We start from the raw sequence: 27993 nt of genomic DNA on the forward strand, positions 1-27993 counted from the left end.
AAATTATTCATTTATTTATTTATTTATTTAATCTGATAATCGAACAATGGATATTTGACCTCTTGTCGCTGCCATATTACAATAATTGTTTTAATGAGAAAACAACATAATAAAAGCTTCTCAAATTTTTAAATTAAAAAGAGCTTGTTTCTGCCACTAAAAATAATAATAATTAATTAAATAAAAAAAAATAAAAATGCAATCCGGCTTTCTAACTCAAAATTCTGAGTAAATAAATTTAAATTTTGAAATACTAGCCCAAAAGTTTGACTTATGGATGCCAGTATTTATGTATGCCTAATATGTTAGTCAAATATCATTATCAGTTTGTTGAATTCAATCAACCCATTGACAAATAAGATGGCAACTGAATGATGCTGGATGTCATATTAATGTTTTACTGGGGAAATATTAAAAGATAGTGTGATGAAGATATTTGGAGGTTTTATTCTATAGATCAAACCCACTGAGAAAACACTGATGGCTTTTTTCACGGTTTTGAAATATTTAACAGATTTTGTAGACATGCAAAAATGTAATTTAAGGGTATTTTTTGATTTCCTCTGCATTATGTTTATACTTCAACATGGCATTAGACTAATAATTATTAGTTGAGTTCTTGTGTTTGTTTGTTTTGCTAACCCTTACCCTTTTTTTTTTAACTTTATTTAGCTTGGTTTCCTGCAAGGAACTAACTGAGGTGACTAACCACTTTTATGAAAGCATCTCTTTTACTTTATAACAACCATATTAGTTCGACTGAAAACTTATTCTCCTTAAAACTATATAAATACATTAGGTAATCATGTGGATGAATTTCTGTTGTACTGATGTTTATAATTTAACCCATATGTATAATATAGTTGTCATTATCATGCAGCCAGTGTCCAGGGCCACAGCTGCTGGACAGCTGTGGAGGGGACAGCTCACCCATAAGGAGGGCAGAAACATCCTTCTGCACAGGCAGAGAGGGCTCCTTATTTTATGGCATCTATTTTTGGAAATTAATTTAATATAGATGGCACTCTGTCAGACTGTTTGCTTTAGACCTGTGTGCATGTAGGCCAGGGATTATCATGAAGGTGTATTATCTTATTAAATATTTATACAATACAGGGACAAACTATCCCTGCATTAGACCACATAGCTACAGCATCGGAAGCCAGAGAGATGGAAAATACCCCCGTGTATGTCTGTAAATCCTGCAAAGGTGACAAGAAATTGTTTGAGATTCAAACTCTGAATTAACTGTAAGGTAATAAACACAGTGACTTATCATTTAGGCCTACATATTTAAAGGCTTGGTTAGCTGCTCCTAGTTTCTCCTGTTTGTTTGAGATTATGATACATAATGTGAACCACCAAAGAACATGACCCAACAATCAGTTTGTTTCAAACAAACTGGGCTGTCATAGATCAAAACTGGATTTATAAAGGTGGCACAGCAACACACACTCTCTCCTGGGGAACATTTAGAAAAACGTTTAAGAGGAATGTTTCAGAAATGGAGAGATATAGGCCCAAGACGGTGCAAGTCAACTGTGTCCAACAAAATTATCAGAAAAACGTAAGTGGCACAGAAGGTCTGGCCAAAGCAGGTATTATCCTACCAAACTGCTCTGTCATAAATGTTTGTATATGTCTGTGCTTGAATAACACTCGGATGTGAGAGGGTTAATGCAAACAGCCTAAACAGGGAGGATGTTATAATGGTTAAGTTGGCTTTATATATTTCTGATATCATGTCCACTTTGTGCCACAATTCACTGGCACTGTGGAAATAGGGAACAAAAATGAGATTTTCCCTGCTCACCCGCAATGGTAGATTTCTGTCTCTTCCTGAACTTGGTTTTGCTGGAGATCTCCTCTAATTAAGGAGATGTTCTTCTCATCATTGTCGAGGGTGTGCTCATAGGAGGACCATCTGCTTGTTGAGTTTGTCTAATATTGTAGTCTTTACCTCACAATATAAAACGCCTTTAGAAAACTGCTTTTTTGTGTGAAGGGATAGTTTAATTGAATTGTATATTTTTCTCATTTTTATTGTTGCTTATTTGTGACACTTTTTATGCAAACAGCTAAAGCCAAAGGTTTTCTGGCGATCTGAAAAAGTGCCATTTTATCTCAGGTATCATATCTCACCCTTCTCCAGAATAACCACACACATTTGAGTTGATCCTATCATATCAGGGTTTAATTCAGCATCAGCTTAAAGGCCAAGATGTCAAAAATCTTGCATTAGAAACTGAAGATTTGAACTTAAAAGACAGTGTTCAATAATTAACTCAAGCACTTTAACAGATAACGTGCCTCACAGGCTCAACTTTATCTGTAGATTCATCGCATTTGTAAAAAGGATGCAAGGACCAAAAATGATCTATCCTTAGACACAATTACAAAAACTAGACAGTTTAGATTATGACATTTATCCTACGTTGTGACTGCCTGCCCTCTCCACGTCCTTTCCACCTTGGACCCCTGTGTTTTGTCATTCATTCTGTCTTCTGTGTGTATATATAGCCCTGCCCACTTTGGGAAGGCGGTGAGGCACCCACCACGTTGAAATTTGATCCCCACCTCCAAACATATTGTGCTATTATATCGATGCAATCACAGACAAAAATTGCAGATAAATTACAACCGGAAAAACTGTTTTCTCCCCGTCAACACATCACTGAAAATGTATATCTGTATAATGTTAAATAATATTACATGCAGTAAAATCTATTGGTTTAACAGCCTGGTTTTGAACGATGGACATCCTCTCACGTACCTTTCCTTAATTTCTTTACTGTGCAAAAAAAAAAGAAAGAAAAAAGAGTCCACTGTATTTTTGTCAGTAGTTACCTTTGTGCACATTAAAATCATTACAATTCACTGGATTTTCAACCAGTTTCAAGTGATTTTTAGTTCTGAAAGCATATTCTGATTTCCCATGAGCTCCCTCTGGTCGGTTATAACCCTTGAAAAAAAAATCATGTTAATGCCCCTGCATTTGGATCCTCTTATTACATCCTGACACTCTGCTGCATTTTTTTTTAAAAACCTGTCTCTGTCAGTCCACCAAACGCTATGAAAAACCGCAGCAACACATTTCTGGAGCAGGCTACACCTTTAAGGTGGAGAAATGAATATTTAGTAAATGGAGTCCACTCGTATAGTGAGTCACTGCGCTCTCATTTTCTTGCACACTCTTAAGTAAGGGTTTTCTTTGAGACAACGAGGTGTGAATGTGTACTTGGAAAGTAGTGTGTTTAAGAAACAAATGACTGTGTGGGAAGTTCCTTCATCTGTGCTAATCCACCCTTTATAGTGAGTGCTAGTAGTTGTTCTTTTTTCCAATGAAATCAGTCCACAGTCAAAGCATGTGGTTTATCGTGTGCTCGTATTAGTCCACAGCAACTGACACTGCCCTCAGTGCTTCCCTTTTATCTGACTGATGGAGTAAAATCACATGACTGGACCTCAGAGACCCCCTCCTCCTCCACCTCCCTTCCGCGCGCTGATCGGCATTGATACAGCAGCTCCGGTAGGGGCGGGGCAGCACTGCAGCAGTGCGCCTCTCGAGCTGTCTCCGGTAATGTTCCATAGGATACGCACGCCCCGCTCCGCCCCTGCCGCGAGACAGGTGGTCGGACTGTACGCCTTCATCCTCCAGCGCTCCCTGTTAGACTAAGAAGGAGGAAAAAAATCCGTTGACAACAGGGAAAGGGTCGGTCGGCGCGAGCGCGTCCCCGATGGACTTCCAGCGTGTGACCTCCGCGATCACCGGGCGGGCAGCAGGAGAGGGGGGCAACAACGGGAACGCACGAGGAGAGCCCCGGCGATTTACTCCCAAATGTTTTGCAGCGGATTACTCGAGATGCCGTTCGCGGGAGAGGGTGTGCCGACGGGGGAATGAGATGCGCAAGTAAAAAAGTTGACACGATTTCTGGTGGGGATTTTCATCTGCGAGGCGGCGGGATCATTTCTGACTATCCTCCGGGCTGGGAAGTTCCCCTGGGGGGCTTCGTTATGGCTTCAGGCGCCGGTAAGGCTGCACAGCCCCCCGGGCCGGGCTCCGCCGTTAACGGGACTGCGGCAGAGTTCTCCAACATCGAGCAGGAGCTGTACGACTATCAAATGCACAGCAAGATGTGCAAGAAGATCGCTCAGCTCACCAAGGTAAGACCCGCCGGTGACACCGAGAGAGGGAGGGAGGCGCGCCGCCCGGATGTCACTCCTGTCAGGCTGACTGATGATCCGCTGGCTGCCTCACACTCAGACACGGACGGCGCGTCAAAATAAATGAATATACACATGAAATCCGTAGTTTAAAATAAACAAATAGTAATTAAAAAGGAGCAGGCTGGTAATAGAAGCTATAAAGTCGGTACATAGGTCTACATGTTTTACATTATCTCGGGATAACGACGGGAAAACTTGGATCAGCTTCGTGACTGACAGCTGCAGATCCCGAGCACCAGACATCAGGCAGCAATTAGAACTGATGCAATTTTAATCAATCAGTAGATTTATGGATTACCTTCACCGTGCATCGATTTATAATCTGGGCGTTTAGGATATTAAAACAATTCCACAGCTCACTGGGCCAGAGCCCAGGGTGATGCTTCTTTGTCTGACCAACAGAGAGAAAAACGACTCCAAAGGTGTGCTATCAATTAACTGTGGTGTGAAACAGATGAATCCCCACAGTTAATTAACAGCTTGGTACACCAACATGGCATTTCTCTGTGTTTATCAGAGAGTTTAACAGCTGCAGCAGCTGCATGTGAGGATTCACCCTCTCTGTATCTTCACAATAATGCTCACAGAGGCAGGGCATGACCCATGGCTTGTTGAGCTATGACAGATACTGATGACTGTGCACTTCTCATCTTCCCTTGTGGATGCACCTCTGTGTCTTAAAAAAAAGGACTTCCTATCATGCATACAGACCCAGGCAAACAAAGATGACACAGATGAGGGGTCAGCACTTGTGTCTGTGCTTGTTAGGGGAATTCGCCAGCCCCGTCCTTCAACCTCTCGTGGCCCCTCTGTTCCTTTCCACCCTGATTTCCCTCCACAGAAGCCACGGCTTGTTTTTGTCTCCTCTGAAACTTCATGGCATGCCATGCCAGCCCCGCTTTAGCTCTGGGGCGACCACAGTAAATGAAACCGGGAGCGCGGCTGAAATATAAGAATCATCGATACACATATTTGGTGTGTTTGGTTTCCCCTGAGCTTTGGGATGCTGGGCATGTGGCACATGGTTTATTTGAGTTGTTTGGGGGGTGGAGAGCAGAGGAGAGGAAGTAGGAAATGGGTCAGCTGTGGTAACCTTATATATTTAATAACCCATATTCTGTGTGCATGGAGGCACACACGCACAAACAAACCCACACATATGGACTTCTACTTAACACACCTCCTCACGTCTGCCTCTCTCTTCCACTCACCTATCCCGACTTGCACGATTCCCCCCCCACACACACACACACCTCTCCCCCCATCAGTGAGAGCAGTCTGCCCTGGCTGAATGGGTGCTGCTAAAGATAAACCAGCAGCACGTCGGAGTGTGTTTACATGGCAAAAGAAGCCAATGGGAAGGAATTGAGAGCTGACCGTGTCAGGCCAGCTGTTGTGAATGTTCACATAAGGTTGCACGCACACACACACACACACACACACACACACACACACAAACGCGACTACAGAGAGAGGAGTAGTGTCTCTGCATGACTCACAGAGATCAACAGTAGCATATTAAAGTGTGTGCTTATGTGCACACCTACACGTCAGACTGGTGGCTCTAATTCTGTCTTTGGATTTCCTGCACTTACCCTATCGAGTGTACACTAGGCGCTGTGTTCCCTGCTTTGTAATCCAGCACACCCAGTACCCTCTTTGATATGTGTGGAGGTATGTGTGAGAGTGGGAGAGGGCGGCTGATGTAAGAGAGTGTGTGTTTGTGTGCACGCTTGCTTTGTCTCTTTGCCTAACCTCTCCTCTGTGCACCGAGCGAGTCAAGTCTACGTCTCACTCCTGTTTCAGCTGCCTTGTCTCTTGCTCTCCTTTACACTGTAGACAGAATATTAATTTCATGCTTTGCTGACTATGAAGTTACTGTCAATGAGCACGGGCACTGGCTTATGAGGCCACATGAATAACATTATCGACCGGCAGGATCGATAAGGGGATCTCGAGGCAGAATTTACAGTGGCGGGCTCTCGCCACTCTCTGGCCAAACTGCCAAAGATTTAAACCCAGAGAGCTGAATCAAAGTGTGAAGCTGTCTTTAATCCCACCTCCTAAAATAAATCCGATAAATACTGTTCGTGATGGCATGTAGTAGTTTTACTTAACTGTGTGAAAGCGGGTTTTCCTTAAATCTGACCTTAAAGTGAGCTGACGCTAAACAGCAGCCACTGTCTGCATGAATAAAAATGAACAGATAATGGTAAGCGCAGCGGTAGTAGACAAACGGAGCCACTGAAGTGACTCATTCATGCTAGTGACATATAAATATCCTACCTATACTTTAAATAGGTAAGGCAGCAAACTTCTAGAGTAGCAGCAAGCCTCCTCCAACCCCCACCCGAGTGCATGAAATAGAACAAGAGTGGATTTTTCAAGTGCATAGATGTCACTGCTTTTATGATAAAGATAAAACATGCCATACAGATTTAGATCAGCGGTTTCCTACCTGTCCTGTAACTCTAAAGATAAAGCAGCGATAGCTGCTTAATACATCGCTGAGTGAGCTTGGGCTGATCATTTTTCCTTCTTAGATTAGGTCATGTGATTAATTTTCAGAGGAATGAAAAGGTGACTCTCGTAGGTCAAGTAGTGATACTTCAGATGTACTCGATATGGCAAATAGTACCCCCCCCCCCCCCCCCCCCACACACACACACACACACACACACACACACACACACACTCCGAGAGGAGCGGCAGATGGAAGAACCTGCTGGTCAAAAAAAAAAAACCTGAATACATTTTTTTGTGTTACACATTCCTCTGATTACCTTTTATTAAGATAATGAGGTGTTCTGCAAAGACCTGTTTTGTTGATGTTTGGTCAGATGGTTTTGGTTAGACAAAAGTGCTCATCAGAGCTAATTAGAGGCTCAAAAGGGGGGCAGGTGTTTGCAGAATCGGACTGTGTGTCCAACCTAGACATACAGAAGGTCCAACCCAGACCAGCACTGACAGAAAGGGGAGTTTCACTGGTGAGGCCCACTTAAGCTTAAATCGGGCTGTATGCGCTCCATGATGCAAAATGAGTTTGACATCCCTGATGTATGGGGACAGTAGGTCCACTGGCTTCACTGAAACCACAATAGCTCGGGTGTCGTGCAGCTTAACAAGGTCTGTGTCGGGTGTTGGGGAACCAGGGCATGAGAAGTGGACAGCTGGAACAAGGCATACATGGACAAGGACTGATAATACAGAATTGATGAATTGCTGCTATGCCAGCTGATAAAATGACTGGTGTGAGTGGCTCCAGCAGATTTAAGGCACAGCATCAGAGGTCCAGAAGAGCGCACTCCTACAAACAGCTAAAATACTGCACAGGATCCTCAGATTCCCATTCCTCCGGTCGAGGACCCGAGCTTGAGGAGCACACATATACCACCCCCAAGGGCTGAGAGGGAGATTTTTTTCTTTCAAATAATATAGTTAGTGTTAGTCTAAGTAATCCCTGCAAACTAAAAGGTTCAGATTGCTCTAGCTTCAGTTAGTATTTCTTTTCTACTCTTGGCTCTATGTGACATCAAAGAGAGCAATTATCATCTCGAGCACACCACAGAAGCCCCACCCACCTGATGTCAGACGGAAGTAATCTGGATAAAAGGGAGAAGTTAAAAAAGGCTAGAACTGAGGGATTGTACCAAAGTCCAGTGTAAGATAAATCTGGATTATTTAGAACTGTGAATCATGCAAAGTTACTAATAGGTCCCTCTTAAATCTATCTGAATATGGTGGTAACCATTTTACATCCTGTTTCCAAGACATCAGTCTTCACATCTTTTAGCTTATGAGCTTAGTGTTGAAAAATTCCAGAGCCTCGACCTCGACACTGTCCAGCACCTCTGGGATAAATTGCCATGCAGACTGCAGGCTAGGCTGTATCATGTACCATTTGTAGATGACCTCACGTGTGCTGTTTTAGTTCAATGGGAGCAAATCCCGGCAGTCAGACCCCAAAATGTTGTGGAAATTCTGATTCTGATTTGGAAACTTTTCCCAGAAGAGTGCAGGCTGTTTCGACAGCATGTTAACGAACAGAGTTGGGTGTAAAGTTCAGGTGTCTGCAGGTGTACTTTGTAACCCCTCAGGGGTCCAAACCCAAGGATGGGAACCACTGGTCTGCATTATTAATAGGTATTATCTAATAACCTTCATTAAATCTCTTTTTTTCTCTATGCTCTCACTTTCAAACCAGCCAAAGAGGACAGCAAAGAACGTCCTCCCCCTTAGAGCCTGTCCCCATTTCAGAGTCCTCTTCATTCCTCCCTGTCATGAGTCACTGTTTGCTAAAGTTTGCACATCGTGATGTGATTGAATAGCCGGTGTGACATACTCCACCAGCGTCTGATGGACAGGAGATAGAGAAATCTCAAATTTGACACCAATACCAAAACCTGCTTTACAATAAATACATAACAGATTACTGGAGACTGACAGTGTCGAGGTAATGTAAATGTGTGTGAGAGAGGATTAATGACATGCACGCACACACACACACACACACACACACACACACACACACACACACACACACACACACACACATTGGGCAGAGACAGGGACACAGGGAATGTCCGGCGGGCCTGTACCAGCTGCAGACAGAGAGGCGTCTGAGTAAAATATGAGCCCATGTGTCTCCCGGATACAGTACGCGCATGCGTGTGAGTCCACACAAACACACACACACACCTCTGCAAGTGGATAAGTGAGACGTCAGGGTCACCAGGAGGAGATGATGACATGGCGCAGGGGGTAAAGTGAATAGCGGGGAGAAACAGGCCGTATTTCATAGGTTAGTAGCGCTCTATATGGAGAGGTTGAAGGGAGGCTCCATACATGCTGACAGGCATCGCTGCATAAAGCCTGACTGTCCGTGGCTCAGACACACAGTTTGTCAGTGTTACTATTTAAAGTCTAATATTATTTCGACTGGTGGAGAGCACTGTTGCCTTACTGCGAGGAGGTCCTGGGGTTGAATCCTCTGGGCTTTCTGTGAGGAGTTGGCATGTTCTCTCTGAGCGCTCCAGCTTCCACCAGAAGTCCAAAGACATCCATGTTTAGGCTAATTAGCAAATCTAGGTGTAAATGGCTGTCTGGGTCTTTGTGTTAGCAAAGGCTGGAGATCTGTCTCCCCTTCCCATCTTTTCTATAGTTTTAGTTTTGGTCTCCACTATGGTACATTTGCATAATTCACAGTACAAAATTGTTATTTTTTTTAGCTGGTTCTTGGTGCAGCCAGTTTGAACTTCTCTCTCTTTAATCCAACTCTCTTTTGATTGGCTGTCTTTAACAAACAGAGGGTTTGTGCAGCCTTGTGTGCCCAAGATGATCAGGATATATTCTCCCTCAGACATTATTAAAACTTTCCATCCATCAATTTTCTTATATTCTTATATTTCTTATAGCTGTCATAGAATGAGAGGCAGGCTACAGCCATGACACTATATTAGAAATGAACATGCATGCCTTTGGAGTCTGGGAGAAAGAGAACATGCAACACTCCACATAGAAAGGTCCTAGCCGGTCAGAGGATTCAAACCCAGCTGTGAGGCATCACAATGGTGCCGCATCATATTGATGAGATCCAGGAGAAGAAATAGTTTCTGAAAGCAGACTGAAACATTAGCTTTTAGCTCACAGGTGATTGTTTATACACATCCTGCCCTCATTACAGCCCCTGTTTAATATGTTACTCTATCACTGTAACAGGATATATGTGATAAAACACTGTATTACTGTAATATTTGTTAGCATAAAGCTGCCATAAGGATGTAACCAGGTTTGCTCATATGAGACTGAAAACTCCCATAAAATATTGAAGTTTTACTCTCAATACGTGCATATTTTTAACAAGGTGGCCAAGGTCATTTTTAATCTTTTCATATCAAATTGTGGAAATTCATTATTCGCTCAATATCTCTCAACAATGACTCACCATTCAGGTTTCAAATATTCTGCATTTGGTTGCAAAACTAATAAAAGTGCTACACAAAAGGGCCTTTTTTCAGTCTCTTGACCTTTGGGATCTCTGCTGCGTTGCTTGAATGATTCTGACCGCTAATGTTCTAAGTCATCAGATTTTGGTGGATTAAAAAAAGGGGAGTTAACCAAGCAAGTCAAAAAATATTAGACTTGGTGGTTTATTTATGGAGGTAAGTGATCTAATATCACGTATCTGTCTGTCTGGTATTAACTTTCTAAGACTAAGGGAGTCAAAGGCATGCAGTTTGAAGCATGAACTCAACACACTGTGATGAGCATAAGCAATGCATTAACATTAAAAACATCCATGTTTGCCCTCTTGTTGCTGATGCTCCAGGTGATTTATTCTCTGAACATGAAGAATGAGGAGCAGGAGGCGGCCCTGCAGGCGTTGAGCAACGCCCACCACGACGAGCTGCACCGGATCCTGATGGAGACGTGCCACGAAGGGGAGGGGTCAGCCCTGAGGACACGTTTCCTGGAGCTGCAGGAATCTCTGGATGAGCAGCAGCGAGTCGGGGCCCAGGTGCGTGCATGTGTGAGTCCTTGTTTATGGGGTTGGGGGTCGGGGTCCTTGTTGTGTCTCTGTGATTTAATGTCTAACCTCCCAGTGAGGGCAGCAAATCAAACCTGACCCTAACATGACCTACGGCAGCCAGCCTCGCTCAGAAAGCCCGTTACTTTACCCAGTCTTCATAATTTATATGCTGTGCACCACAATAAAACATCAACATGAATCATAAATACCCACATGGCTTTCCTATCGAGTCTGTGGGGGGAAACAAAAAAGCGTCTTAACAACTAAATACATAAAAAATGCACACAGGGACCTAAAACTTTTATTTTGAAATGTTTTTCCTTGTTATCTGTCTGGCATGTCTGACATCTGTCATGTGTTTTCATTTCGTACTGTCATTTTCTCGAGTCAAAGCAGGTAGATCAGCGTGGGTCTGATACAAGAAAACACCTGTACAAACCTACCAGACTCACATAGACAGGCTTTCAACGTATGAACCACAGGGATGTGTTTTTAAGTGAAACAGGCTACAGACAACGATAAGTGTCACACATCAAACAACCTGGAACAGGATTAATGCGCCAGTAAAAGAAAGCCTTATCACCTTTAGAGCAGACGAGTGTCGTAGCGCCACTGGTGCAAAAACTATGAGAATGTGAGTGTGTCAAAACACTGCATGATATCTCTCACAGGTACCTATGAGCATAAATGACATAACATCTATATAATCACAAACATAACACTTATGCTAGTAAAATTTGTCTCTAACATCTTTAGTTTCGTAGTATTATCTTGTTTTGGCACTTTTTAAATCAGACTACTGCTGCTGAGATCTTCTGCACAACCACCTCTAAGCCTTACACAAAATGGGCCAAAAAACAGAAAATATCCAGTGAGGTGAAGTTAAAATGCCTTGTTCATGATGTCAGTGGTCAGAGATGAATGGCAGGACTGCTGCAAGCTAATAGAAAGGCAAGAGTAACTTATTAAATGTCCACTTGTTAAGAAGGTGGTATGCAGAAGAGCATCTCTGAACACACACAAAGGACGACAGCAACAGAAGACCACATTAGGTGCAACTACTGTCAGATAAGAACAGGAAACTGAGGCTATGGTTTGCATGAGCTCCCCAAAACTGCACAACAGAAGATTAGAGACATTGAGGCGATAGTGTCCGAATTGGGCATCAAAAACATGAAAGCATGTCTCCCTTCTGCCGTGTATAAGCAGTTCAGGCTGCTGATGGTGTAATGTTGTTTGGGATATTTTCACGGCACTCTTTGGGTACAGCTAACAAAGTGGCTGCTGAGTGAGCTGAATAGTTGCAGTGTATATTTGTTTTTGCATAAATATTACAATGTTACAGAAGAATTCCTGAAATTCACCTCTGGAAAATAATAATTTTATTCCTTATAAACTCCTAGCATGTGAACATTTTTTCAGTAAAAGCAGTGGTAATTGGTTTTTCAGTGCCTGGAGTCTATGTTAGCAGTGAATGGATAGCTAATAAGCATATAGTATTTGTTTATTTGTTATCACAGTATTGAACAGTGTCAACACACATTACTGCAGATCTAACTATTAAGAATAAGGGTTTCATAAATGCCAGAAAACAGCAAATCTTTGGGTTCAAATAAGGCTTATTTTGCAAAAAAAAAAAAAAAAAAGTCATAGTTATATAACTGTATAGCTAATATAACTAATATGGAGCTATGTCAAAGAAACCCACACAGTGTCTCCCCCCTTGGTTTATAATGTTTGCAGCTTGCTGCATGTTGAGGCTTCTTTCTGATTTCTGGTTTTGTGACTTTTGAAGAAGTTTTTTGCGGCTCTGAGTTGCCCGAGCTCGACATTGCAGGCTGGTAATGATGTTTTGCCACATACTGAGTATTGTGTGAATGTCACAGCGTTACCACTAATTGGCCAGTCTGGCCTTTTACAAATGTTTTGTATAGTCTGTGTCCACACTGTTCGCTCCAGCCGTCTGTACAGTTCCCAGATCTCAGCACAGTGAAACACCTTTGAACAAGCATGCATTTGTTATTGCATAAGTATCATTGTAGTATGGAACAAAGTGTGAAAGGCTTTTCCGAGAGTTGTTGGAGAAAAATTAGGTGCTTTTTAGGGAAGGTTGTCACTACCAAAGGTTTATATGTGTGAGTTATTCTCTCGTCCTCTGTGGCTCCAGGTGCAGGCGGACTTTGAGTTCTTCCGCATCCAGGCGGAGGAGAGGGAGCGTGAAACGGAAGCAGAGCTAAGAAAAGAGTTTGAGGAAAAGCTCCAGGCTGCGCAGGAAAACCTCCAGGAGGCCAAGGCCCAGATCAGTGTTGCCCAGGAGGAAAACCTGAGACTGAGCAAAGAACTGGAGAATGCTGACGAGCAGATCCAGCAACTGGATGCCAAATGCGAGGAGCTCCAGAAAACAGTCGTTGATGAGGAGAAAAACAGGAAGGAGGAGGATAGGCAAAGAGAAGATGAGGAGGAAAAGAAGAAGGAGGAGGAGGAGAGGAAAATGGAGCAGTGTGAGGAAAGGATTAAAGCCCTCCTGGAGGAGCTAAAGGCACTAAAGGAGGAGAGGGATCGAGCGGAGGAGGAGAAGAGGCGAGCCGTGAAGGAGGAGAGGGAGCAATGGGAGCGAAAGGTTAACGATCTAAACGAGGAGGGAGAGGAAATGAGGAAGAAGATAGAGGCGGAGTGGAGGGAAGAGCGGCAGAGGTGGGAGGAGAGGGAAGAGGAGGAGAAGAAAGGGATGCACAGCGCTCTGCGGGAGAGGGTGAAGAGGGCCGAGGCAGAGGTGGAGAGTCATCTGGAGAGGCTAGCCGAGAGCAAGAGAAATACAGTGAAGCTGCAAGAGCGAATACAGGTACGCGCCTTTTCTCTCGTCCCTGCGTGCATAATCCAACGCTGGGAAGGGAAATTGAAATGTTGCAGCTTCCTGTCTCTGATGCGCCCAGCTAATAGTGTTGATGGGAAAGAAGGGACTGAAGTAGAAGCAGAGCTGGGGGGTGGAGGGTGAGCGGGGGTGGGGGAGGCATCTTGCTTGTCTAACCACAAGCTGCCTTCCCTGAGTGTTATTCCCACTGCCAACTAGCTGCTAATGAGGAGCAGGATAGATTCGCTGCACCACCTCACGCATGAGCATTAAGAAGCCCTGTGAGAGCTGGCATGGAGCTGACATGCAGTAAGTCCTCACAGCAGACCGTTAAAGGCTCGCAGCTGGGCAAGACAGCTCCCTGACTCACCACATTTCATCCCTCATTTTTTTTTCTGTTTGTCTGATTGTGTTCACTCCCTCCTCCCTCATCTGTGTCAAATTTGCTGTCAGCCTCTCTCTCTCTCTCTCTCTCTTTCTCGTCTGTTTCTTTTTCCTTTTCTATTCCCTCGTGGCCTTTTGTCAACATGCAGTACTATTCCGCATCGCCTGACCTTAATTGCCCTCATGCTAAACTCCTTCCTGGCCTTTATCCCTCCCTTGCAGGACTTGGAGGAAGAGCTGGAGCTGGATCGCAGGCGTGTGTCCGAGGCCGAGGGCGTGGCCAAGCGGGCTGAAGAGGAGCTCGCTGTAGCCAAGGAGCGGCTGCTGCTGCAGGAAGACGAGCTGCAGAGCAGAGCAGGTAGTCTGCCTCTCGCACCTGTCAATCTTACCTGCCCTGCTCGGAGCGAGCTTGCAAAAACTGAAGCTGTGCCAGGTGCACGTCCCCATTCCTCATTCAAACCCGCCGTTAATTAAGTTTTCCACTCACGCTGCCATAATATGTAGAGAAAATGTAACAAATTATTCATTCCTGCTCAAAGGCAAACAGTTTCATCAAACTGGCATCTCACCCCGTCAGCACAAAACTCTGAGTTTTATTTATTGCACAGACCCTAATTCAGACCCTTCCTCAGTCAGAACTGGTCAGATGATCCATTCTGCTTCTGCTATAGACGATCAATCAATTACTTTGTGTGTTAGAGGAGCTGCTGAATCGAGGAGGCTGCGAGGTGTGTGTGTGCACTGAAATGGAGGAGCTGAGGAGCCAGGTGAGCCGTCTGCAGAGCAGGAACAGAGAACTGGAGCTGCAGAGCAGCGGCCGCAACAGCGACCACGCCAGGCAGATACGCCAGGTAGCACGCACACACATGCACATATGGTAAAACTGCAATGTGGACAAAAATATAAGCACAGCATGAATGAGTGTGCTGTGTTGTGTGTTTATAGCACGCTGAAGCACTGTCCAGTTTGCGCTCAGAGATGGTGAGAGCCCAGACAGAAGAGCTGCGTCGCATTCAGAAGCACGCGGACGACGAGCGGGACAAACTGCAGAAGGAGATCGAAAAAGAACGAGAGAGCCTGCGGAGGGAGCGGGAGCAGGAGAGGGATCAGTTCGAGAAGGAAAGGAACCGAATACGGCGAGAAAGAGACGAGGAAAAGGAAGCGCACCACAGACAGCTGGAAGAGGTCAAGGATCGTGTGAGGAGAGAGAAGGAGGAAGAGGTGGACCGCCTGCGCAAAGAGCTGGAAGTGGAGAGGGTCCGCATTCGTTCCCAGCTCGACAAGAACATCGAACAGGTCGAGGCGGAGAGAGCCGGCGTGCAGCTGAAGCTGGAGGAGGAGAAGAAGAGGCTGGCGGAGAAGGCCGAGGAGGACAGGAAGCGACTGAAGGAGCAGGTGCGGAAGGCGATAGAGGAGGTGATGAGGAGACACGCGGCTGAATTAAACGGCGTCCAAGAAGCTCTGAGCTCCGAGAAGAAAACCAACCAAGAGGTCAGCATGTGTCGGCACACAAAGAGTTCTCTGCATTTAACTTTAACAGACATCTGCCATAGTGATCATAACAGGAGAAATCAGGTTAGAGAGGAAAACTGGAGAAAGAAGCTGCATTTTTGATACCACTTAGTGACCTGACCTGTTTGGCTACTATATTTAAAAACTGAGGCTATATATCATAAATGAGCATTAGTAATTTTGCACTGGAACCCAGTGAGATGGTGCTAAGAAGTAAGAGGAGACTGGCTCTGTATTAGGACCAGACACAGATTCTTTATAATGTGCACTGCTTGCATCTCAAATTTAAAAACGGCCTGCTGTGGAAGCCGAAAAACACAGGCTTCATTATTTTTAGTTTCAGTCACACTTTGGATGTAATTATTTTTGATATGAGCACAAACCGTTGCCAACACAGTAAAAATCTCCCTGCCTGCAGTCAAACACGTACCGTAAGCCATGAGGGTCGAGGCAAAAGTTCACCCATTTAATCCACACACCTGAGAAAAAGTTTGCGTGGCTCGGGCAACCGAAGGGCGTCGACAGTAACCAGGTTACTGAAGTTCACAGAAACGCAGCGCCTGAGTCGGACTCTCTTTTGCACAGTCGAGCCTCAGCGGGGGTGCTGCCTAAATAAAACAGAGCTTCTAAATATTTTGGGCTTGCGTCGCTTGTCAGCAACTGACGATGTTGAACAAAAGTTTCCTCTTTTTTTAACCTGAATATTTTCAGAATAATTTGAAAGAAAGGGATTGTGGGAAAAAATCTGTGAACGATTATGTTTGTGTAGCAAAAATGCTTTCCTTTGATCCAGTTAATTCTCTTGTGACGCCCGTAGGGAGAGTTCTCGCCCCCAGATTGAACCAAAAGAGAAATTTAATAGACGTTTTTTGCTCCCAGTAAATGTAGAAATTTAAAGATTTTATCATATAATTGCCTACCCTTTGAGCCCTCTTATCATGTTCACTTCATTATTACTAATTATTAATTAGGCTCACTTGTAAGAAGATGACAGAAGGGTAGGGTCGAGTGCTAAAAAGGAGATTCTTTGCTAATGTAATAATAGTTTTGATGAGGATGAATGTTTTTATGAAGGTGTGCGTGCGTTTGGAAGAGGAGAGGAGAGCTGCTGAGGAGCTACGCAGCAGGATGGAGAAGGAAAGAGAGGAGCTGAGGACGAAACTGAAAGATGCCACCAGTGAGGTTAGAAGTCAGGTTACGCTAACTGAGAGTAAAACATCAGCTGTAGTTCCTGTGACATGTGAAGAGAAAGAGATATGTTCCTGTGATCTCAGATCTGTAGGTTGGAGTCACTGATCCACCATAAAGACAAGAAAGACAAGGCGACCCCCGATGCGCCATCCTCGGGTGGACCGCAGTGCTCCCGTCTGGAGGAAGAGCTCCATCAGGCTCGGAGTCGACTGGCTCGCATTCAGGACGAGGCCGAGAGGCAGCGGGACAGGCACCAGAGAGAGATCGCATCCCTGAAAGCTGACAGGCATCGGCTGGAGGAAAAAGTCCTGGAGCAGAGCCGGATGAACACGGAGAGGAGTCTTCTAGAGCAAAACCAGAAGCACACAGAGGACCGGATCAGGTAGCAGATCAAACACAGACCTTCCAAAGCTGCTCAGGCTTCCATTACAAAGTCTGCTTGTAATCAGCCCCCTCCCGCCGCTCACCTAAATGATCTTTGGGAAACATCAGAGTCAGGAAGGAAATCATTTGAATTGAAGCTCGTTTCAAGTTTGAATAAACTTTATTGACTTGGAACGTGTTGTAACAGAGCAAACGCACGCCAAGAAATTAGATGTAGCAGCAGAAAAAATTCTGTGTGAGCTGGTAAACGGTGTCGGCACATTAATGAAAATTAAATCAATATCACCAATTAGTCTGCCCTCCTCGACAGATGTATTTTATTAGCCTGTTTTTCACCATGTGCAGACAGCAATTAGAGCATATGCGCAAACAAAAACCAGCCCTCTGCATTTATTTTAAATGTGTTTCATCACTCGAAACTATCAGTTTACACGCAGTTCCCCCTTCAATACATGTCCTCTTTTTTCCCCTCATTCAAATACACCCATTAAAAACCGACCTGTCAGCTGAAGGTATAACAGGTTATCTTATTATCTTAATATGGCAATGCATTAATATAAAAGTCAGATTTTATATTTATGTGCTTTATGGAATTGGATGCTCCTCTGCATGTTTGCTGCAAAAAATAAATAGGAACTGCTTTGCAATGTTAGATGGCATATAACCAGAAGAAATTTTAAAAAGTCATTTTGCATGTAGGTTAGCTGTGTCTCACTCTTTGTTCTGATGGATGCCTCCAGGGCGGAGTGCGAGGATCGTCTCAGAGCAGAGTTCAGGATAGAGATGAACGCCGCCGTCGCCGAGAGCGAACAAAGATGGCAGAGCCGGGAGGAGGAGCTGCAGGCTCAGATCTCTGAGCTGCAGGGTCAGCTCACCGAGCTAGAGTCGCAGGTGAGCCCTCTGCAAATCGAATTATAGAAACCCATTTGTGATGCTTGGCCCTGATTGTCTCTTTAGAAACGTAATCAGGCTGTTTTGCCATTCTGCTTTGGCTTCATTATTCAAATTTTGCCTGAACAGATGAAAAATAATCAGGTGGGTTGGCAGCGTAGCTGATATCTTGAATCAGGCGTATTTATTTAAAAACAGAGCTGTGCAATTAAGGTTCATTCACTGCAAAAGAGCAGCGTGACTCATATTCTCAGAGCAGCGTTAAAATAAATACGGTGGGATTTCGGCCCCTGGAAGTGCCGTTATGGAAGCTGGGGATCATGGGAGTGGCTGTCCAAACTGTTCTTTTCATCTGAACCAGAGGTCTGAATCATTGTCAGCTTTGCAGCTCTTGCTGAAAACCCACGACCTGCCACACCAGCTTGGCTGAAGAGGCGTGCTGACGCGTTTGTTCAATTGATGATGAATTGGTGTCTTTGTAACGACAGCAAACGGAGACAAAGGGAGATATGTTCTTGAAACATACATACATATTTTCCCCTTTGTAAATCTCTGTTTTGTAAATATGGACAGTGTCATTTTCATGACTTTTCTTTTAAGTTATTATTATGTAATGATTTTAGTGGTCGAGCCCTCTTGGGATCAAATTGGGCTGAATGTTGTGCATGAGTTAAATCGGTTTGACAGCCCTAGACTAACTCTTAATGGAACTGCTGCAATGTTCATAGTTGAGTTGAATATTTTTTTCCCCTCCTGAGGCAAAGATGATGTCATCATCCTGTTTTGACAGACCAATGACCCAAAAAAATATTCAGCTTTCCATCCTAAATGTTGGAGAAAAGCATCACTTCCTCAGTAGGGTCATCGGTTGTTTTGGGTCTTTTACATCAGGGGTCCCCAATCCCAGTCCACGAGGGCCGGTGTCCCTGCAGGTTTTAGATCTCACCCTTGGTCAACACACCTGAATCACATGATTAGTTCATTACCAGGTCTCTGGAGAACTTCAAGACATGTTGAGAAGGTAATTTATCCATTTAAATCAGCTGTGATGGATCAAGGACACATCTAAACTGGGACTGGGATTGGGGACCCTTGTTTTACATCCTGATCTCTGAGCCTGTATCCATGAGATATTAGTCCTATATTGGTTCTGGCTTGTCTGTAGTGATCTGAAGTCATTTGAGGATTTCTTCACTGCTGCTCACACTCTGTTGATGGCTTTTCTTTTTACGTGATAACCCAGAAGCTGTAGGCTTTGCAAAGCAATTCTCATATTAATCTCCCAATATGAACACTTGCTTCTTCACCAGTTCGTATTTCCCCCTTTTTCCTATCACTGGCCCATCCAGTCCTTCCAGGTTCCAGAGTGGTCTCTGCAATGTTTTTAGGAAATTTGACTCGGTTTCCCAAGCCCATCTTCATCTCCCACTAACGTGCTGTTCCTAGGAGGCATCTGTAGATTTTCCTGCTTTAATAAATGTGACACATAATCCAAGCGATGGTTTGTACACGCTCTGCCATGGTATTTATTTACTCTAACGGAGCGCTCAAAGCAATTTTTACTCCAGGCCACATTATTCTTCTGTGCCTTAAAGCGCTTTTTAACCATCACACACACACTCACTCAGATGGATGCATCAGGGACAGCAGCCCTTTGCCGAGCTTAGGCCATGCTTCTCTTCCCTTGGCACAAGGGGTATGTCGGAGTTGTTGGCTTCCAGAAGAGGTTAGATGGCCTGGATAAAAAGTCACACACATGCTAAATGTCAAATTTACATAATACAAATTTACCTGATACATATCCAGGTCAGTTTATTAGCTGTGTTAAGTGCTTTGTAGCCTCTAAAAACAGTTGTGTAAACTCTAATCTTTGCCAAGTCTGAGAACACGACCCTGACTTTGTGTCCATCACGCCTTTGCTTTGTCTTGTAGCTTTCTGTATGGCAGAAATCCTGCATTTCAAACTTGAATGAGGACTTTAAAAGATGTGGGTGTTTACGAGGCAAAAAGATTCTCTCTTATTGTATTTTAAATGTAGGAAACAACAGCTCTGGATGCGCTCTAGAAAGTTAAAGTCGGGATGTTTCATGTAATCCGTTCAACTTTTTGGGCGTGCGATGCTAAATTGTTGGAGGGCTCTTCTAATTTGTTCCATAAGCCTGCTTATTTATTCTGTTTGAGTATGCACATCCTAAAACAAAAGTGGCATCTCCATTTAATTCTTGCTGCAGACTCATTATCTCAGGATTACTTTGACAGCATGGAGAGCCTTAAAAATCCTTTGCTCCCAATTTGTCACCAATGCAGGCAGAGAAAAAGAAGGCAGGCCAGGGAGATGATTGCCACGTGAATCCTGAAATTGACAAGTTGAGGAAGGAGGTCCAAGACATAAAGGAGATAAACAAGAAACTGAGGGAGCTGCTGCAGGTACGCACATGATGCACAGTCATTTTTAAAATTCCTACGTGCGCCCGTTCATAGATTTTCTCTGTGATGAATAATTTAGCAGCTTTGATGGAAGTGCCGCAGTGAATAGGCAACATTATGTTGGTCTGTGAGTGTGTGTGCGCGTTTACTGCAACAATGGGTTTTTGTGAGCTTAAGAAGAATTGCAGCTGTGGTTATAAAAAAAAAATGTGTGTTCATTTGTTGGAGGAGCCCCAAACGCAGTCGCTAGCCGAAGAGAGACATAGTCATGCCATGGCGCTGCAGGCGTTAGAGAGACGGGCAAAAGAAGAGCTGCTGTCTGAGAGGAACAGACTTCAGACAATGCACCACCTGGAGCTGGGTAACACACACACACACACACACACACACACACACACACACACACACACACACACACACACACACATTAGCATTAGCATAAGCACATGCAGGCATTAACACACTCTGGATAGCATGTACACAGCTGCATGAGCAAAATAAGCAAGCACACACACACACACACACACGCACAACGATATACACATTGCATTGAGATTATAAATTCAACAGTGAAGTTGCCATTGCCATGGATACACTTCACCATGGCAACAGCAGAAGGGTACCTGTAACAGTGGGGCCCATTGATTTTGTTTTCGGTATGTGTGTGTGTGTGTGTGTGTGTGTGTGTGTGTGTGTGTGTGTGTGTGTGTGTAGATAAGCAGCGAGCAGAGCTGACCCAGCAGCACACGGAGTGGAGCAGACAGATGACCCAGAGACACATGCAGCAGATAGAAGACCTACAGGCTCAACTACAGGCGCACACACAAATGATGGCTCTGCAACAGGTAAATCACCCACACCGTGTGCGCACAAACACACACCTCTTGGCCTCAATACCTGTGATTCATTGCCTGTAACTCCAGCAAGTCAACTTCTGTTGTCTACTACTTTATTCGTGTGTGTGTGTGTGTGTGAAGGATTTGAAGCAGCAGAACCAGTATCAGGTGTTTGAGCGACAGCTGGACGAGAGTCGCTGCGCCATGCTGGAGCTGCAGAGAGAAAACACAGCACTGAAGAAGCAGTTAAAGGAAAGGTAGGGACGGTAACACTGAGTCCATCAGTCAAGGCGAAAGCCATCGATTTTACAGAGAGACTATGAATGTTTGGCATTCACAAAAATACTTTCCACCTAATTTCTTGTCAGTTTAAATAGTTTGATGGAATTGTTTTGCAACTGGGACCAAAGTGACAACTAAATGAATTTGCAGTGAATGGCACACTGGAAGCAGCAACGTAAAATAAGAAATCATGAATGACTTAGCTTAGCGAACCAAGCAAAAACATGGCAGCTAAAGTAAATCGAATGTGTTAATTGTGCCAGAATCAGACATGGACCCAAATGCAGATTAAAAAACTGAGCAAATGGAACAAAAATCAAACAAACTTTATTTTAAAAAGCTGATTAGTGTGTTAACAAGCAGGTAGGAACTGAGGGTGAACGAATACCAAAACACAACAGACAAGACACACACACACACACACACACACACAAACCCACACACAGAGGGCTGACTGAGGATGAGACTGCGGTTCGATCCAGACACGGAGCTAATGAGGGTGGGTAGACAGTAACAAAGGAGGGCAAAAAAGAAAGGAAAAAATGAAAAATGAAGCAAAACTGCAACAAATTGCTTGAGCAAACTAATGTTCAAAGTAAAAGAGAAAATAACTAAAAGACATGAAGACTAAAACCAAACATGATGACAGAGACAGGGGAGGAAGATAACACCAAGAGCGAACAAACTGGTGAGCTTGTATATTTTTAACTGCACTAGCTCTTCCCAGCTTCTCACAGTCTCTATGTTAAGCCAGCCAAAGCTCCTCCCTGGAGCTTCGCGTTTACCCGTCATCTCATCCAAGTTTGGAGGAAGTTTGCTAAACTTTTCCTTGGAGCTCTGAACACAGACCAGGATGTTGGAAATGAAGTCTCACACCCGAACCCAAACCTGTGACAGCTGCAGAGGAAGAGGACGAAGGAGACAGAATAAAGTCAAAATCCCCCCAAAAACCCAAAAACCCATCAGTCTTACAAATGTTTCTAAACACCCAAGTCACATGACCACAGCAAATTGACACCCAAAAGGTCTTGGTGCTGCATTTGGACTTGGAAAAAGTAAAAAATATTTGTTACTATAAATAGTAACAAAATAGTTAAATAATAACATTAGTCATGTGATAGTGTAACAATAATATTCATCTTCTGTAAGCATCGTGAGCTACATTGTTTAACACTTCATTCCACTGTGGACGAAACATCTCCCACAAGTATCTCCTGTGTGGCTACCACAAGAAGCACAGCAGACTTTTTCACTGTTTTATCTTATAACATGTTTTTTCATGCACCACACTGATTTAATAAGCAGCTGAAGCAGCCTCACGTGTGTCAAAACAACAGGGTTACATTAATATTTGCTGAAACACTTCATTAGCGTCACAGCTCGCTATCGTCAATGATCCCAGTTTTTAATTTTTTTCGCTTGTTTGCGGATTTCTCCAAAACACGTGGTTATCATAATTATTTATCATAATTATTGAGAGTCTGGTGTACTATGTAGCTTTCCTGTGACATTATTTCACAATATATGATAGAAAAAACTAGGATGTAGCTGTTGCTGTGGAAAGGGGTGATTGCTTCCAAACTTCGATACAGTTCAGACAGCGTTGCCTCAAATGTTTCAGTGTTTGTGTCGCAAGGCCTCACTTTCCCATTCACCACAATGAAGTTGAGGGGTGAAAAGCAGGAAGGCCCCTACAGTAAAACAGAGAAAAACCCCAAATTAGACGACAACCTGTGAGCAAGCACTTGGCGACAGTGGGAAAGAAAAACTCCCCTTTAACAGGAAGAAATCTCCAGCAGAACCAGAATCAGGCTCAGGGAGGGGCAGCCATCTGCCATGACATCCAGCACATGATCTAGAAGAGCGGTGTCAAACCCATTTTAGTTTGTTGGCCGCATACAGCTGGTATAATCTTAAGCGGGCTGGTCCATTAAAAAAATGTTGCCCAAGGAAGACCTCCAAATCTTTTCCCCTTTCCTTTAGTGTAAATGCATTTTAAATACATTCACATTTAATGAGCCATCCTTTTATGAAAGTGATGATGAAAAGCCTGGGATGTCTCAAGAAAAATGAGTGCAATTTAAACAGCACCTCTGAGTTTTTCCACATTATTAAAGAAATCTGTCAGCACTGCTCCGTCGGCTTAACCACTTTCTAAGACACAAATTTGAGAAATGAACCGGCAGCTCATCACTCAGGCTTTGTCCTGTAGTTTAACAAACAGAACTTTACAGTTATTAAAAAAAGAGAAGTCCCTCTTTCAGACTCTGACCAGTACATATCTTAAGGGTTGTCCACACAGGAAACGTTTCACTCTTCATACATCGCTTTGTAGCTGATGCTTGGTTGCCTACGTAACTCTCTAATGTATTTACTACTCTGTCATACGTTAATCAAAGATTTTGAGAAAAGTTTAACTCAGGACCCACCCAGTTTGCATCACCAGTTATTTCGTTCATTATTCCTGCAGTTGCTGAACGTCACAGACTTTCTGTGGTCTCGGATTGTCACTGGTAACTTCCTGTGTGGATATCCCTTTACTTCGGTCCTCTTCTTATTCTTCTCCTCCTTTCGGCTGATCCCTTTTGGGGTTGCCGCGGTTGATCATCTGTCTCCATCTCACCGTATCCCTAGCATCCTCGTCTGTGACACTGACCCTTCACTCATCCACAAATCTTATCTGAGCTCTTCCTCCTGTTGACAGCTCCATCTTCAGCATCCTTTGTCCAAAATATTCTCTATCCCTCCTCTGCACAAACCATCTCAGCTTTGTCTCTTTTACTGTGTCTCCATACTGTCCCTCTGATATAGACAGAAAAGAAAAATTGACACCTTTGGTCTGGATAAACCTGAGAATTTGGTGTTCAGGGCACGTTGTATGCTCCCTCACCACTCGGGTAAATACTTTGACACTGACATCACAACCATGAGTATCCACTGATACCAATCTGATGCTGTCTTTTCCCTCGCTTCAACAGCTAAGCTATGAATAATACATTTGTCTGGACACACTTCATAGCTCCAGATATCAGTTGTGAAGCTAAGCTTGGCAAAACTATCTAAGCAACATCTGTTACTGGAGACACATCTGTCTTTACAGCACATCATTCAAAGTTTAGTTAGCTGATGCAAATGGATTATATTAGACTATAGTTATGCAGTTATTTGGCTGGTAGACAACATTACTGAAAATGTACTGTAGTATATGGCAAAATAGTGCAGAGGTATAGTGTACGTCTTCTTTTTGTGTCGTTTTTTAGCAACCAGCAAACACCTCTTATTTTGTATTAAAGATGCCACATGCGCCATTGTTTCCACTTTTTTCCTCTGCTGTGTCCTTCTTAGCTCAGTGCAAAAGAATTCAGAGGCCGAAGAGAAAGAAGAGGAAAGCGCAGAAATAAAGAAGAACAGGGACGCCCAGCTGGAGGAAGAAGCACAACGTCTGAAGGAGGAGGTGGAGAAGCTGAGAGTGGAAATGGAGAAACTCGAGGAGTCGCAGAAGCACTGGGACGAGAGAAAAGAGGACGACATCAAAGAGGAGGAGCTGGACGAGGAAAAGAGAAAGGAGCGGGAGGAGGAGAAGAGGCGAGAGGAGGTGGAGGAGATCAGGAGGGAGCACAAGAGGGAGATGCAGAGTTTGGTGTCCGAATACAGCAACGCGCAGAGTCACCTGCAGGCGCGAATCGTGGCCTTGGAGAACGAGTGAGTAGAGGAGAGACCCGAGGAGATAAGACACCCGGAGGGCTGGAGGGGTCGGGGGGGGGGGGGGGTGTGCAAGGTATGGGGGTGAAAAGGTGTGCAGGTATGTGAGAAAGGTGTGTGTTTCTGTATATGATTTAACTGCAGGCTGCGAGAGCGGGAGGAACGCTGCAGGCGGAGGGAGCCTCGATGTGACGACCTGCAGCTGGGGAGACTCCAGGAGAGGCTGACGGAGAGAGACCAGCTCATCAAACGATTAGTGGTGAGAGCACACGCAAAAACGATCACATTAACGCAAAAACTATGACTTTTTTAACCCTCAAAGATCCAAAAATGACCGAGTGGGGTGGTTTATGATCCTGTTATTTAAACAGAAGCACTTTTTTTTTGAATAGTTCAACTTGTTTTTTATCTACTTATATTTATCTGTGGCAGATATTATAAGTATAGTTTTCTATGGTTAGCATCAGGGCTTCTGCAGCAGTGCAGCCCTGTACTCTGGATATGTTAGGCATGCTTCACTGCAAAAATACTTATAGATAGATTTTACTTGGACAACATCAGACACTTTTTAATGTAAAACAGTGAGTATACCTGATACAGTCCCACATGATATGTTGTTGATTTCAGCACAGTCTGACTGTTCCAACTAACCCTGACAAGAACTGTTAAAAAGTATATGAATCCATTCATCAAAAAACTTCATATCTAAAATTTCCGCCCATCGTGCCTGTCTTTAGGGCTGTATTCCCTAATTGCATCGAGATAGTCAGATTTAGTTTAGGTTTTTTGGTTTTTGAGCTTTCTTTATTGACGATATGAGCATAGATATTACAGAAGATCAAACAACAACAACAGTAGGAGAAAAAGGATGTTAAAGAACATAATACAGACAGATTTTTCATGCCTTGGATTTGTTAAAGTTGTCAATAAAGGGTTGTGATATCCCAAAGAATAAGTCCCAATTTTCCTTTTCCAGCTGTAAGTGGTTAATTACATCTCTCAGCAGGGTTAGCTGGGTTGGTGGTTTGTTTTGCTTTTAGTTCAACAGAAAAAGTCTTTGTATCAGCAAGAGCACAAACTGAACCAATATATACCGATTATTTCACGATTCTAAGGTTGCCACCCTAAACCCAAATGGTGCCAGAAAAAACAAGCGACATCAGACAAAAAATGAAGTATCTGTGATCAGTTTTGGTGGTTTGTTGCAAAAGAATGGGAATGAGTTTGCATACATCTGAAAATATCCGATTTGGGATGATCAAACACATTCAGTTTTTTCAGACATGTAGAGGAACACGCTGTGCAGTGTCATTCCCAGAATCAGAGCTTTCATTATGAAATTACATAAGTAAAACTCTGCTTTATTTTGTACCTTTTTATTTTCATTTACTACAATATTTAGTAATTTAACCGCTTTTACAGTAAAAAGAATTTTCTTTCCTGTATGAGAGACCTCAGAGAATATAAAAAACATTTTTTGCACAATTTTGGGGTTCTTCCTTCTAACCTAAATGTGATAGTTAGAGTTGGAAAATTACAAACATTTCACCCATAATGCTTAACAACATACATCTAATTTATTTACTGGTTTGTAAAAAACTACACACAACTTTCCATTGCTCTTGCCATGCCAATGGGCCAATTTGTGTTAGAAATAAAATAATATGAAAAGTTTCAGGAGAAGTAGAAGTCGACAAACTCATGAAACATCACAACAGTAGTTTAAATAAAGGAGAAAAAAAGGGGCAAAAGGAACCAAATAACAAAAAGATGCTACAAAAAATAATAAAAAATAAATCCAAGACAGAAGACTAAAGCTCTACTGGTTTTCAAAAGAATCCAAAAATACTACAAAGAGAGCAGAAACTAAACCGAGCACAAACAGGAAATGGTAACCTGTCAGGATCACAGCAGAGAAACACGGGCTGGAAATAGACAGACTGAAATACAACCGGGAGAAGGCGAGGACTGCGAAACGGAGAACTAAATGACTGATTAAGCACATGTAAAACCAATAAGAGTGAAGAAGAAAATCACAGTGGAGCGAAGAAGACAGAGACAGGAAGTAAAACTAACAGAGACACAGTGTGACTCGCAAAAGGAAAAAAGTAAAAGAGTCTGATGTTTATTATTTATTCATCATCTGTGCCATAGAACTCCATTGTTGCACTTGCACACACACACACACACACACACACACACACACACACACACACACACACACACACACACACACACACACACACACACACACACACAGTCTTGCCAAAATTACTCACTACTGTAGCAAATATGTATAAATACTCGGCTGAAAATAGTCCTCATTAATTACCCTATTTACTCCTGTTTGAATAATGATTGCTGAAAACTACAGTGCCCATTAGTTTTAGGAAATGAGTGTTTTCGGCCCCACTGCCACCGAGGCGTAAAAGCCACCAATGCTCTGCTGACTGAATAACTGCAGCGCTCCAAACTTGCTCTGTCATTAAAATCAGCACAAACATTGTGCGCCAGGAGCTTCTTGATATGGGCTTCCATGGCCAAGCTCCATCTGTAAGTGTAATGTATAGGTGGTGATGTACAGTACTTTTATCTTATCTTACTGATACGCTGATGGGCTTTTCTTCATCTTTGGGAACACCACAATGGAAAAAAATATAAGCAAGTTTTCTGGAGGTTAAAGATAAGATTTGCTTAGATGTGCCTGTGCCCTACAACCTGCCCATGTGCATTACTACTTTTCTTTTATAATTTTCGTTTTGGTTAAAAAGGTAATC

The 27993-nt window shown here is 43.4% G+C and overlaps 1 protein-coding gene across 6 annotated transcripts in view; it reads left to right on the forward strand.

Annotated features, from left to right (window-relative positions):
* The first annotated feature begins 3475 nt into the window (after positions 1–3475).
* Positions 3476–27993, forward strand: part of fam184b (family with sequence similarity 184 member B) — a 32207-nt gene continuing 7689 nt past the window's right edge. Inside the window, exons 1-15 of one of the 6 annotated variants that reach the window (XM_084931341.1) lie at positions 3480–4164; positions 10556–10756; positions 12924–13598; positions 14214–14349; positions 14691–14842; positions 14937–15482; positions 16578–16685; positions 16778–17076; positions 17819–17969; positions 20277–20396; positions 20625–20757; positions 21111–21241; positions 21374–21489; positions 24860–25216; positions 25349–25475. In XM_084931341.1, coding sequence (XP_084787467.1) covers positions 3898–4164; positions 10556–10756; positions 12924–13598; positions 14214–14349; positions 14691–14842; positions 14937–15482; positions 16578–16685; positions 16778–17076; positions 17819–17969; positions 20277–20396; positions 20625–20757; positions 21111–21241; positions 21374–21489; positions 24860–25216; positions 25349–25475 — 3519 coding nt within the window. In that variant the 5' untranslated portion in view covers positions 3480–3897. Of the gene's footprint in view, positions 4165–10555; positions 10757–12923; positions 13599–14213; positions 14350–14690; positions 14843–14936; positions 15483–16577; positions 16686–16777; positions 17077–17818; positions 17970–20276; positions 20397–20624; positions 20758–21110; positions 21242–21373; positions 21490–24859; positions 25217–25348; positions 25476–27993 lie in introns of all 6 variants that reach the window. The other 5 variants (XM_084931343.1, XM_084931342.1, XM_084931346.1 and 2 more) reach the window with 5 other exon arrangements.

This window comes from Perissodus microlepis, chromosome 6, assembly GCF_051167445.1.
Source record: "Perissodus microlepis isolate ML-2025 ecotype Zambia chromosome 6, ASM5116744v1, whole genome shotgun sequence".
Classification (NCBI taxonomy): Eukaryota; Metazoa; Chordata; class Actinopteri; order Cichliformes; family Cichlidae; genus Perissodus; species Perissodus microlepis.